The sequence below is a fragment of the Oryctolagus cuniculus genome, chromosome 1 (genome assembly GCF_051225735.1).
Source record: "Oryctolagus cuniculus isolate XC-2025 breed Fujian yellow rabbit chromosome 1, ASM5122573v1, whole genome shotgun sequence".
NCBI classification, from domain to species: domain Eukaryota; kingdom Metazoa; phylum Chordata; class Mammalia; order Lagomorpha; family Leporidae; genus Oryctolagus; species Oryctolagus cuniculus.
Window position 1 is genome coordinate 198,428,854 of NC_142867.1, and position 12,965 is coordinate 198,441,818.

Below are 12,965 nucleotides of genomic sequence, written 5' to 3' on the forward strand. Positions count from 1 at the left end.
TTGAATGCACTGTCATGTGTTTCTGGAGAGACTATACTGTAGCTTTCACTCAAATTTCATTGAATTTATTAGCAGCCTCTTTGTTTCTAAATTCATAAGGCTTTTCAGTTTTTGTTTGCTGTATAGCATTTAAACCTGTTGACCATGCCTTCCTTGAATCCTTGTTTTCCTTAATTTGATTCCACACTGCTGTGGTTTTCTTCCTATCTCTAACTTCTGAGCAGGCACCATGGGTTTGTTCTCTCTTTTTTTTTTAAACAGATTAAAAAATTTTAAAAAGATTTATTTATTTGAAAGAGAGTTACAGAGAGGCAGAGGCAGAGAGAGAGAGAAGTCTTCCATCCGCTGGTTCACTTCTCAAATGGCCACAACAGCCAGAGCTGTGCTGATCCGAAGCCAGGAGCCAGAAGCTTCTTCCAGGTCTCCTATGCAGGTGCAGGGGCCCAACAACTTGGGCCATCTTCCACTGCTTTTCCAGGCCACAGCAGAGAGCTGGATCAGAAGTGGAGCAGCCAGAACTCAAACTCAGCACTGCAGGTGATGGCTTTACCCACTACACCACAGTGCCTTTCCCTAAAAAAATTTTTTTTCATTCATTTGAAAAGCCAATTTACATAGACAGGGGGAGAGAGAGACCTTCCATCCACTGGTTCACTCCCCCAGATGGACATAGCCAGGGCGGGGCCAGGCCAGGCTGAAGCCAGGAGCCAGGAACTCCATCTAGGTCTTCCATGGTGGGGCAAGGGCCTGAGCACTTGGGCCATCCTCCACTGCTTTCCCAGGCTCATTAGCAGGGAGCTGCATTGGAAGTGGGAAAGCTGGACTTAAATCACTGTTCATATGGGATGCTGTTGTCACAGGCAGCAGCTTAATCCATTGTGCCACAATGCCAGCTCTATAAGTCAGATTTATTAAGATAAAATTTTCATAAAATAAAAATTTCCTTCTTAATTACAATTTTTGACAAATATATCTACTTTTTTAAGCCCAGTTATTGTCAAGATAGAAAGCAGTTCCATCATCCCTGAAAGTCCCTTATACCTGTTTTTCATTAACCTCTATTACTCCTAATCCTTGGCAACCATTTGCCTGTTTTCTTTCCCTAGAGTATTGCCTTTTCCAGAATGTCATGTAAATGAAATTGTATAGTACATACTGTTTTGAGTCTATCTTCCTTTCTCTGATCATAATGTCTTTGAGATTCATCTGTGTGTCAGTAGTTCATCCCTTTTGTTTTGATTTTGAAAAATCTTTATTTATTGAGGCAAAGAAACAGAAAGTGAGACAGAGACTGCTCCCACCCACTGGTTCATTTCCCAAATATCTGCTTGGAGCTGGGAAAGCAATCTGAGTCTCCTGTATGGGTGGCAGCAACCCGATTATTGAAGCCATCGCTGCGTGTCTCCCCTGGGTCTGGAGGAGAGTGGGGTTAGGAGCTAGAGCTGGGTATTGAACCTGGGTACTCCATTAGGGAACATGGGCATCTTAACTGTGGTCTTAGCTGCTAGGCTAAATATTCGTCCCTCTTTTTGTTGCATAGTATTCCATTCAATGAATGTACCAATGTTTATCTGTTCATCAGTTGAAGGATATTTACTGTAAACTTTCATATATATGTTTTTGTGTGAAGATATTTTTGTTTATACTGGGAAAATATGTAGCAGGGGGATTGCTGGGCTGTATGGTATGTGTATAAATTTATACAACTGCCAAGACTGTTTTCCAAAGTGTTCTATCACTTTGCATTCTTGCCAGAGACACGAGAGTTCCAGTTCTCTACAGCCTCCCTAATACTTGTCAGTTCTTCTCTTTGAAGAATTTCTCTCCTTTTTAAATTATGGTCATTCCCTAGGTTACCCTCCACCTCCCGTGTGCATGCACACATCATCTCTTTGTTTCATGACCTGCACTTTGCCTCAGTGTTCTTATTTACTTGCATTTCATTTTTATTCATTAATTTACAAATATTTGTTGAGCTTCTAATTTGTGTTAGGCATTATTTACAGACTAAGAGGATATAGCAAAGGAATAAAGCAGAAAAATCCCTGCCCTCATGGGAGATCATAACTGAATACTGCCATGTCTTCAGCTCCACATCTCTTTCCTGAGATCCACACTCATGTATTGAGTTGTCTGCTGGAAATATTCATTTGAAATGTTCTATAGATATCTCAAAGTCAATATACCTAGCCCCAAATTTGACAGTTCTCTCAACCTGCCACCATCTGGTATTTCTTTTCTCAGGCATGATGCTACATCCATCTAGTAGCTCTGTCTAAAACCTAAGCAATCTTACTGAGTCCTTGTTTTCCTTATTTCCCACATTCGGTTACTCACTAAATCCTATTTATTTTACCTTCAAAAGAAATCATGAATGTATCTACTCCACTTTTTATTCCACTTCCCTAGTTCAGAATAACAACATGAGTGCAACAGCCTCCTTATCAATATACTATACCCTGCCAACAGCTGTTGACCACACTACCACCATTCTCTTTCTAAAATGGCAAATCTGACCCTCCCTCTCTCTCTCTCCCCTCTGAAAGGTGTGATAGCTCTGTGTTGCTTTCCAGATAACTCCAGATAACTCCAATAACTCCAGATTCCAATCGTTACTTCTAAACGTTACTTAAGACCCTTCTTCATCAATTTCTTCTGTAACTCCACAGCATGTTGTTCAGGTGTGCTAGAACTGTTTTTAAGGTCACTGAACGTGTAATTTCATTTTGCATGTGAATTTCTTTTTCCTGGAACATTTCCCCTTCTTCTCAGTACTTACGGCCTAGCAAAACCTCACTATCTTCAGTTATCGTTCTATAGCTAGTGAGAGGTTTTAATGCATTATTTTGGGGGAGGGGAAGGAAACTTGCTTGAATTGAATTGTCTCCTTCCTACCCCTCAGCCCTGTTTCTTATAACGGCACTTCACTGAAGTAGTGAGACTAGAGAACTGGTTTGTCAGAGGGTGTATCAGAATTTTTTCCTGGGTTGTGGTGGACCCAGTAGATGAGATCAGATTTTTCATTTAATTGACTAATATAGTAGATGTATGCTGGGCATCTTCGTGTACAAGAGGCTGCTGTGTGGAACACTCCACGATGAGGCAGTATCCTGCAGGCAGAAGCTTCTTTGGACGTAGAGTTATGGTGAGAAATGGCATTGTCACTTGCCTGGAGCCATCTAAGCTGATAGATATTTTCTGGGGTTCTATGTGATTTTTTTTTCCTCCATTTTCTTTTGAAAAGAAGGTTACTGTCCTCTAGCAGTTGCTATAGTAACCGTGCTATAGCCCAAGGGAATTTTCTTTGCCCTCTCCCTCCTCCTGTGGCTGGAAAGTAAAATAAATTATTAAAAATTGTAAATGGCACACTAAATGAACATCCTCTCTGAAGGAGGAGATGAAGAAATGTAAGTGGTAGGAAGAAGGTGAGTACCCAGGAAGAAAATTGGCTGTCAGTGCATAGCTGAATTAAACAGCCTGTGACTGATTTGTAGTCACCATTTGCCCAAGATTGGGATTGGCCTGGGTAATGAAAACCAGCCTGGATTGGCATCATCTGTTCCCAGAATTTTTAGTGTTCTGCAAGCTTGCAAGGAAACCATATCCTTAGAACTGTGAGGGCCTCCTGGACTAAACGTTGAAGATTCCGTAGCAGATCTGACACATAACAGAGTATGCAGATCAGGGGGTTGTTTTTCCTCTGCCCTCTATGTAATAAAAACGTGTAAGGAAAGCAAAAGCCTGGAGTGTGGCAGAACGAAAACAAGTGCTACTTCCTCATCACGTACCGGGACTGTGGTAAACACTTCACATACTTTTTCTTGTATAATCTTCACAGTAATGCATTCAAGACGTATGCCATTATTATTCTCGTATTATAGATGAGGAAATAACTATAATTACTTTTTCAAGATTGTATAGCTAGAAAGTGGCAGAGCTGGAAGAACTGAGCTTTGATTTTAAAAACCTGCATTCTTAATTATGAAACTAAATTATTCCTTGTTCTTGGGAGTAAAGGTCTATTTTTAGAAATTTCTTAGTCACAATTAGTTACCTCAGATTCAGTGTGGGTATGAGATGGTCTTGAATTTAATTAATACTGATTTTGAAAAATGAATAGAAAATGTTTTGTTTTTTTCTGTCATTCAATACTTCTGTGTTACAATGGATTTTGTTAAAAATTTGTAGGTAAGACAGGAAAAATGGGTATCTCTAGGATCTGATAGGTTTGAATGTTTTATTGCATTAGAAAATGAGAAATTAAATTCTAAAGAGGTAGACATTGCCATTCTTCAGCCTTTCACCTTTCAGTCGAGAGCATCACTGCTAGTCAAGGGAATCACTCCCTTACGCGTGGCGTCAGGCTGAGCTCCTCCTGAATGTGCTGTGGCAGGCGCAGAGTTGGTGAACATGAGCATAAGGAAGGGCTGCTTAGAGACTGGAGATGGAATTTTGCTCATATGGACTAAGGAAAGGCAGATGAGCTTCTAAATGACGATCAGAGAGACCTGGGCCAGAGGGAGGCTTCAAATACAACGAAAACAGTCATATTTTATTTAATTTTTTGTTATTCAGAATAAAAGCAAAGAACAAAAATACTTAGAAGATTTGGCTCATGTTAGGTAGAATGCTGATACTCTGTTATGTAAATTTAATGGAATTAGGAATATTGTAGGCTTAATTAAGGCATATAATAATTGATGGGATGGGCAAATGACCTTTGAATTTCTCCTAAAATTGTCTGTCACTTTTCTTTTGCTTCTTTGTGGTTTTCTTAGGTCACTGGACCTATTTGGGCTGGGGAGAGCAGCAGAGTACGTAAGAATTTAAATTCCTTATAATTTTCTTGATCTTTTTCATTAATATATTCCACTGCACTATGAAGCTGGATATATGAATACAAGCATATATCACTCCATTCCCCTCTCCTCTCCTGCTTACGTTTCAGGAGTCAGTTACCGAAGTGGAATGTTACGTTCTTTCAGGCTGGTTTCTTAATGACCTAGTGTATGTGTGCATGTACACAGGCGTGTGTGTGTGTGACAAATTTCAAACCAAAGTCCCAGTCATAATCCTGACAGGATATATTAATTTTTTGTGTTTTTTTTTTTCAAATTTTTATTTATTTATTTGAGAGGCAGAGAGACTGAGATATAGACAGAGTTCCCATCTGTTGATTGCCCAGTTGCCCACTAGGTTAGGGCAAGGCTGAAGCCAGGAACCAAGAACTCGATCTAGACCTCCCATGTGGGTGACTGGCATCCAACTCTTTAAGAAGTCACCTGCTGCCTCCCAGAGCAAGTGCACATTAGTAGGAAGTTGGAATTGGGAGTGGAGCTGAGACTTGAACCAAGGAACCTTTCATGGCTTGTGGGCATCTTATCCAATGTTTTAAGCACTAGGCCAGACTCCTGCTTCAGGATCTCCTGGGTTTCTTTCTGTATAATATTAAGACTGGGGAGATATGCAGAATAGACTACTTTCCTGGGTTTATCAGTCTAGAAAAGCATAAAAACCATTTCAGCCACAAACCTGGTTTTGTGAAGGAAACAAGGCTGGGTCACTAGCTGGACTTTTTTTTTTTTTTTTTTTTTTGAAGCAACTCAACTTGGCCACCTTCACTCAGCTTAGAGAGGAAGCAGCCAGTTCTGTCCAGCAGAATGCACAGCCCTAGGCTGACATTACTATCTGTGTTACCCATCTGACAGGTGATCTGGTTGAGTTCTCAGTGATTAGGTATCCCGCAGATGCTAGGAGGGGTCAAATTTGTCCTGTCACTAGAATTTCTCATGAAGGATATTCTTTCCATGATTTCAGGTCTGAGTATTTCTGTTGGTAGAGAACTGCTCCAAAGCAGCCTGAGAGAACTCAGATAAGTTCAAGCCGTGAAGAAACATGAATTCTCTTTTGATTCTTCTCTGGTTGGTGGTTCTAGTTGTACTCTAGATTTAAAGATAGGAGCTCGGGGCTGGCGTTGTGTTGTGGCAGATTAAGTCTCCGTCTGTGATCCCAGCGTCCCATATGGGTGCCAGTTTAAGACCTGGCTGCCGTGCTTCAGGTCCAGCTCCCTGCTAATGCACCTGGGAAAGCAGCAGAAGGTGGCTGAAGACCTTGGGCTCCTGCACCCATGTGGGAGACCCAGAAGAAGCTCTGAGCTTCTGCCTTCAGCCTGGCACAGCCCTAGCCATTGCAGCCATTTGGGGAGTGAACCAGTGGGTGGAAGATTGTCTGTCTGTCTGTCTCTCTCTCTCTGCCTTTCAAATAAATAAAAAATAAATCTTCAGAAAAAGAAGATACTCAACCCAAGACTAGTATGTAAAGAGAACTTTACTGTTGAGTATGTCATAGTTTTGTTTGAGTGCCTACTGTATGCTTGGAGGCCCATTTTTCTCCTATGGTAGATTATTTTCCCCATTGTACTTTTCAAGGTTTATTTCTGTTATTTCCCTTCCATACCCACACACCTGCCACTTAAACTACAAAATATTTTACCAAATTATATAGCTTTTCCAACCATTGGGTCTATTATCTTATCATTGCTTTTATCCAGGTACTAGAAGATATTTCCCCTCCTCCTGCAATCGTTATTGAAAATCTACAGGTTATTCAAAGCCATGTCTTCCATAAAACTTTGCCAGTTTACCCTATCAGGAAATGATTTTAGTTTTCTTTCAACTCATCCTTGTTTAGGACTTGGTTTGTAGTGTTTTCATAGCAGTAACTTGCTTGTGTAATGGTTCAACATTTGTGTCCATATTCTCTCTCCTATTGAATTGACTGTATATATTCTGAATCTTCTGTGTTATGTAGCCTTGTACACATGGGCATTAAATAAACATGACTACTTCAAAAGGTTCTTGGAAAATGAAATAAAAATATTTATTTTGGTGCAAAAAAGTTTGAAATTCATGTATATGAGGTGTCTTCAGAAAGTTTATGGAAAGAGCATATTAGGCATCATTTTAAAACATTGCACCAAAATGAAGTTTTTAATTCCATTTTACTATTTAAGTGCTCTAGTATTTTAAGTAATTCTCAGCCTTATAGTTTCCCACCTTTCAAAAAGACTTCGAGAGGCTTTTTGACAGTTGTCACCATTAGAACTAGCACACAGGTCCCTCCTTAGGCTGAGTAGCCAAACTTGGGCTCAGCCAGCTTCTCCTTCTCTGCAAAGCTAGGCTTCTCCCCCATAACTGGCATCCTACTGTGTGGGTTGTAGCACCGGTAAGAGATTATGACTGATGTGGCAAAAATACAGTTCAAGCTGAAGTGTTAGACATTTTCCTTGATTTCCCTTTTTAGTTTCCTCATCAGCTTTGGTAGTGCCAGGAGGTTTACTTTCTAGGGAAATTGGGGGGTGGGAGTGGGGGGGGGGGATGGCCTTTGAGCCTCCCTACTGTTTCTTTCCTTTGTCTGAGCTCCCTTGTTGTATTTCCTTTTTCCTAACCTCCTGCATTTCATATTGTAGCCTAGTCAAGATGAATCCATTGCCCCTGGACATCACAAGGCCATGATACTTGATCCAAAGTCTTCTGTGAAGAGAAAGTTTTTTAAAAAGATTTATTTATATTATTTATTTGAAAATCAATTACAAGAAGGTAGGGAGGAAGGAAGGGAGGGAGGGAAGGAGGGAGAGAGAAAGAGATTGATCTATCGATTGATCGATCTTCCATCCACTGCTTCACTCCTCAGACAGCTGCAATGTTCAGGGCCAGGCCACGCCGAAGCCAGGAGCCTGGAGCTTCCTCCAGGTTTCCGACATGGGTTGCAGGGACCCAGGCACTTGGGCCATCCTCCACCGCTTTTCCCAGGCCATTAGCAGGGAGCTGGATTGGAAGTGGAGCAGCTGGGCCTCAAACCAGTGCCCATATGAGATGCCAGGGTTTTAAGGAATAGTTTGGAGGGGCCTAGTATAGAGAAAAGCTGGGCAAAGCAAGTTCTCATTGGAGGGGTGCTTTGTTTCTTTTCTTTCTTTTTTTTAATATTTACTTATTTATTTGAAAGAGTTAAACAGAGACAGAAGGAGAGGCAGAGAGAGAGAGAGGTCTTCTATCTGCTGGTTCACTCCCCAGATGGCCACAACAGCCAGAACCCCACCGATCCAAAGCCAGGAGTCAGGAGCTTCTTCTGGGTCTCCCACATGGGTGCAGGGGTCCAAGGACTTGGGCCATCTACTACTGTTTTCCTAGGCCATAGCAGAGAGATGGATTGGAAGTGGAGCAGCCGGGACTCGAACTGGTGCCCATATGGGATGCCGGTGCTGCAGGCATTGGCTTTATCTGCTAGGCCACAGCGCCAGCCCCAGATGCTTTTTTTTCTTTAAGAAAACATTTATTTTTCATCTATTTTAAAAGTAAATGCCTTTCAAATAAATAAAAATAAATAAAAAGCAGAGTGACATGGACGAAGAATAAACCATCATCTGGTTTACTCCCAAAATATCTGTAATAACCAGGTCAGGACCCTGCCAAAGCCAGGAGCCAGGAATTCCATCTGGGTCTTTCACAAGGAGCTCAAGCACTTGATCTGTCATCTGCTATTTCCCAGGATGCATTAGCAGAAAGCTAGGTTGGAAGCACAGTAGCTGGGACTCATACCAGGCACTCTGATATGGGATGCAGGCATCCAAGTAGTGGCTTAACCCACTGTGCCATAATGCCCACCTCACTTTGTCTCTTAATATTTGCTCTTTATTTTTTCAGTATAAAAATATTGGGTTGAACATTTGACTCAGCAGTTAAGCTGCTGCTTAGGACACCCATATCCCATATTGAATCCCTGGGTTAAAGTCCCAGCTATGCTTCTTATTCCAGCTTTCTGTTGGGGTGCACACCAGGAAGCAGTACGTAATGGTTCACCTACTTGGGTCTTTGCCACTCATGTGGGAGATCTGGATTGTGTTCCTGGCTTCAGCCTGGCTCAGCCCTGGCTCTTGTGGGCATTCGGGGGAGTAAACCAAGTGAATGGAAATTCAGTCTGTGTCTTTGCTTTTCAAATAAATAAAAAAGTTTTAAAAATTGTTAGCCTCAGGCCGGCGCCGCGGCTCACTAGGCTAATCCTCTGCCTAGCGGCGCCAGCACACCGGGTTCTAGTCCCGGTCGGGGTGCCGGATTCTGTCCCTGTTGCCCCTCTTCCAGGCCAGCCCTCTGCTGTGGCCAGGGAGTGCAGTGGAGGATGGCCCAGGTGCTTGGGCCCTGCACCCCATGGGAGACCAGGAAAAGCACCTGGCTCCTGGCTCCTGCCTTCGGATCAGCGCGGTGCGCCGGCCGCAGCGCGCCGGCCGCGGCGGCCATTGGAGGGTGAACCAACAGCAAAGGAAGACCTTTCTCTCTGTCTCTCTCTCTCTCACTGTCCACTCTGCCTGTCAAAAAAAAATAAATAAATAAAAAATTAAAAAAAAAATTGTTAGCCTTAGGGCATACCTGCACTGTGGCGTAGTAGGTAAAGCCGCCGCCTGAAGTGCTGGGATCCCATTTGAGCACGGGTTTGTGTCCTGGCTGCTCCACTTCCAATCCAGCTCTCTACTATGCCTGGGAAAGCAGTACAGGATGGCCAAAGTCCTTGTGCCCCTGCACTCGTATGGGAGACCTGGAAGAAGCTCCTGGCTTCTGACTTCGGATCAGCGCAGCTCCGGCTGTTGCGGCCAGTTGGGGAGTGAACCAGCAGATGGAAGACCTCTCTCTCTGCCTCTCCTTCTGTCTCTGTGTAGCTCTGACTTTCAAATAAATAAATAAATCTTTAAAAATTGTTAGCCTTTAGGAAAGTTATAAAATATTCATTCCCTTGTCTTAGCAAAAACCAAAACCAAAAAACACAGCATTATTTTGTAATAATAAATCAGATGCAGTGAGAAAGGGTCCACATTAGGCAGTTCCTGGCTTTGGATCACGGTTTTTAACTCATGCTGGCTGAGATACCCTTTCTGGCCTCATAATCAACAAGAATGTCCATTGCTGTACCTTTCTGGAGGCTCATTGTTGGTTCTCTGGATTGTGTGCTAATACTTACGCTGCCAGGGGTTTTTTCCCATCAGTTTAAGTAGCCTCCTGCCTTTGGTCCTTTGTTGCCTCTGCCCCCTCATCTGTATGCATGAGTGTGAATACTCCAGCACTGACATCTTCAGACTTGCTCCTTCTGTAGGTTCAGAAAGAATTAAGCCTGAATGACACAGTGCTTGTCTCTTGATCCCTTTTTTCTAGTTTTCAGAACAATGAATGCATCAAGGGATAAAATAGTGCCTCTAAAAGCTCTTTTTCCTATTTTGTCATCGGTCATCAGAATGGTTTGTAACTCAAATGCTTTGCATTCTTATTGTTTGCTTTTGTTTTTTTGTTGCTTCTGTCCTGTTCAAAGGACTGTAGGACTTGGTTTAATTGGCAAGTGTTCTTAATCATTGTTACCGTTTGAAGGTTAGCCTCTTTCCCATGCTGATTCTACTTCACATCTCATTGCTACTTTTGTTATGTTATCATAAACTCCAGTGACAAAATCTCATAAGCTCTCCTGCTTATCCCCATCCTTAGGCTCACCTTACTGCTGTGAATTCAAACGGGAAAGGCTATAAGATCATCTTGCCCCTGCTCCTCAACTTTACCCACAAATCTTACCTGGTATTCAAAGCTCAGCTTTCTTCCTGGTTTGTAAAACCCCTATTTTGGCCTCCTGTCTCACTTGGTGGAATTATCTACCAGGCTGTCTAACATTTCCCTAGCCCCTTCCATTTGTCCACAAGTTTTATTGATTCTGTTTAGATTGTTTAACATGGGTTTATTAACTCTTTTCCAATTTCCACTGGGTGAATACAGGTCCTTATCTCCCTCCTGAGCAGTTGTAAAAGCTAATCTCTCAGGAGGCTTACACTGCCTAAGTTGTTAGCAAAATTATATTTTCAGATTACTAATATGAGGAGCCCATTCTCTGCTAAGAGTATCTCCCTTTTGGGAAGGTTCTTGTGTCCTTTCCTCACTGTGAGCCATATAGGAACTTCACAAGAAAGGACATGTGAGGCTTTGCTGATTAAACACATAGAGGTACTGGGTCAGATCAGGCTCCTCTGTTAAACAGTCTGCAAAGCCCAGTGATGATTTGTAACTATTATCATTTTAGCTAACATTAAGGAAAACATGTAGCTGATCAGATGCTATTCTGAAAAGCAGAAATAAATCCGTGAAACTGTAATTATTGCTGTTAAATAAACCTGGCTGTACTGTCAGCAAGGTCTCATCTACAGTGCCTGTGTTTTCCTCTTTGAGCCCATGCTGTGAATGGAACTTCTAAGCCTGGGGTATAAGTGTTTGAAGAAAATGTTAAAAACAAGACAAAACAAAAACACACACACACAAAACATTGTTGCAGCAAGATTGTTAAGACTGCTGTTGTTCTTAGCTGTACCCGGAATCTTTGGCTCGACTTCTAAGTCTTGGCTTTGAGTTTCCTGATTTCCAGGGCCAGCTTCTCATTCTGGAATTGCTTATTTGGTTCAGTCCATGTATTTTAAAGTCTGAAAACACCAAGCCGACTTTACACAAAAATTTCTTTTTTCTAAGGTACGTTAGATATGTTATCATTCCCCTTTTGATAATAGTAGAGAACCAAAAACTATTTGTGAAATTTAAAGGTAGATTTTAATTTTGCTAGACAGGGAGACTTCTAGAGAATTCTGCATCAAGAAGATGCAACTTGGAGCTCCTTTAAGAATCAGCACTAACATGAAACCAAGTGTCACATCTCATTTGATAAGGAGAGTGTCTTGTGGGTTTTGAGACAGTTCTGTGTGTTGTTTTGAGGTCACTGGGCTCATGTACAGGCCAGCTTGCTCTTGTTTTCAAGGTCCAACTGAGCTTATGACTACCTAAAATAGAAGCAAAAAATTTGAGAAGATTAAATAAAGCTGGAGTGCTTTGATTGAGTGTGTTTATTTCACAGCTTTTGAAGACCCTGATAGCGCCGTCGATGACCGAGACAGTGACTATCGAAGTGAGACCAGCAATAGCATCCCACCTCCTTACCATACAACTTGCCAGCCCAACGCTTCTGTGCACCAGTTCTCTGTGCCGCTGCGACTGCCACAGCAGCAGCTGCTTCAGGGTGGCTCCCGGGACTCTTGTAATGACTCTATGCAAAGTTATGACCTCGATTATCCGGAGCGGCGGGCCCTCAGGTGGGTACTGGGAACAAAGCACTTTTTCTCTCTTCTATCCAGGTCCCCTGTTGCATCTGACAAGAAGGATTTGGGTGGCTTAACTAGAGGTGGTAGTAGAGGTGTAGCCGTCTGATAGGCCAAGCTATTGTCGTTTTACACTGATTCTCAGCCTGTTTTTTTTCTTCCATACGTCCATATTTATACATTTCTATCAGGAATACTACTCTTTAAATCAGTGATTCTGAATTGGTGGAGTCATGCCCACCTGGGGTGGATAGCTGAAAAAAAGCCTTCCTGGCTCTCTGGCTTGGCTCAGTAACTTTGATACACCCTTCCCCAAGGTTTTAAAAAAAAGAAAATACAGATGTGAAATACTTGGATAACCTTTTTTACCTAAATATTTCCCTAAGAACTTGAAAATCACTATGATCTTACTATAGCAAATTTAGTACTTTTGCTGGAAATTTGTTTTAATTTAATTTTATTAATTTCTTAAATATGTAAAACATTTATACATTTATATGATTAAAACAAGGTTAATGTACAGTACTACATATAGGAAAAGATTTCCCACCCACACCTATTGTCTTGCCCCACCCACTCCTGTCTCTTAGTTTTCTTTCCACTGTTTATTTCTTATATATCCCTCTGTAGATGGCTGTCATGTATTTATGAATATAAAAGCAAATATGTAAAATATGTGCTTCCTTCATCCTTCAATACTTTTCAAAAAAATTTCAAACTTAAAAGTTGCAGAAATAAGATAGTGAACACTCATTCGTGTTACCGGTTGTAACATTTTGCCACATTTATTTTACTTCAT

The 12,965-nt window shown here is 41.7% G+C and overlaps 1 protein-coding gene across 19 annotated transcripts in view; it reads left to right on the forward strand.

Annotated features, from left to right (window-relative positions):
- The window catches only part of UNC13B (unc-13 homolog B), a 267,751-nt gene that overhangs the window by 148,061 nt on the left and 106,725 nt on the right, over positions 1–12,965 (forward strand). For 12 of the 19 annotated variants that reach the window (XM_089300158.1, XM_089300170.1, XM_089300189.1 and 9 more), the window contains one exon: positions 11,926–12,160. In XM_089300158.1, the coding sequence (XP_089156284.1) occupies positions 11,926–12,160 (235 nt within the window). Of the gene's footprint in view, positions 1–4,778; positions 4,815–11,925; positions 12,161–12,965 lie in introns of all 19 variants that reach the window. The other 7 variants (XM_089300153.1, XM_089300184.1, XM_089300179.1 and 4 more) reach the window with 1 other exon arrangement.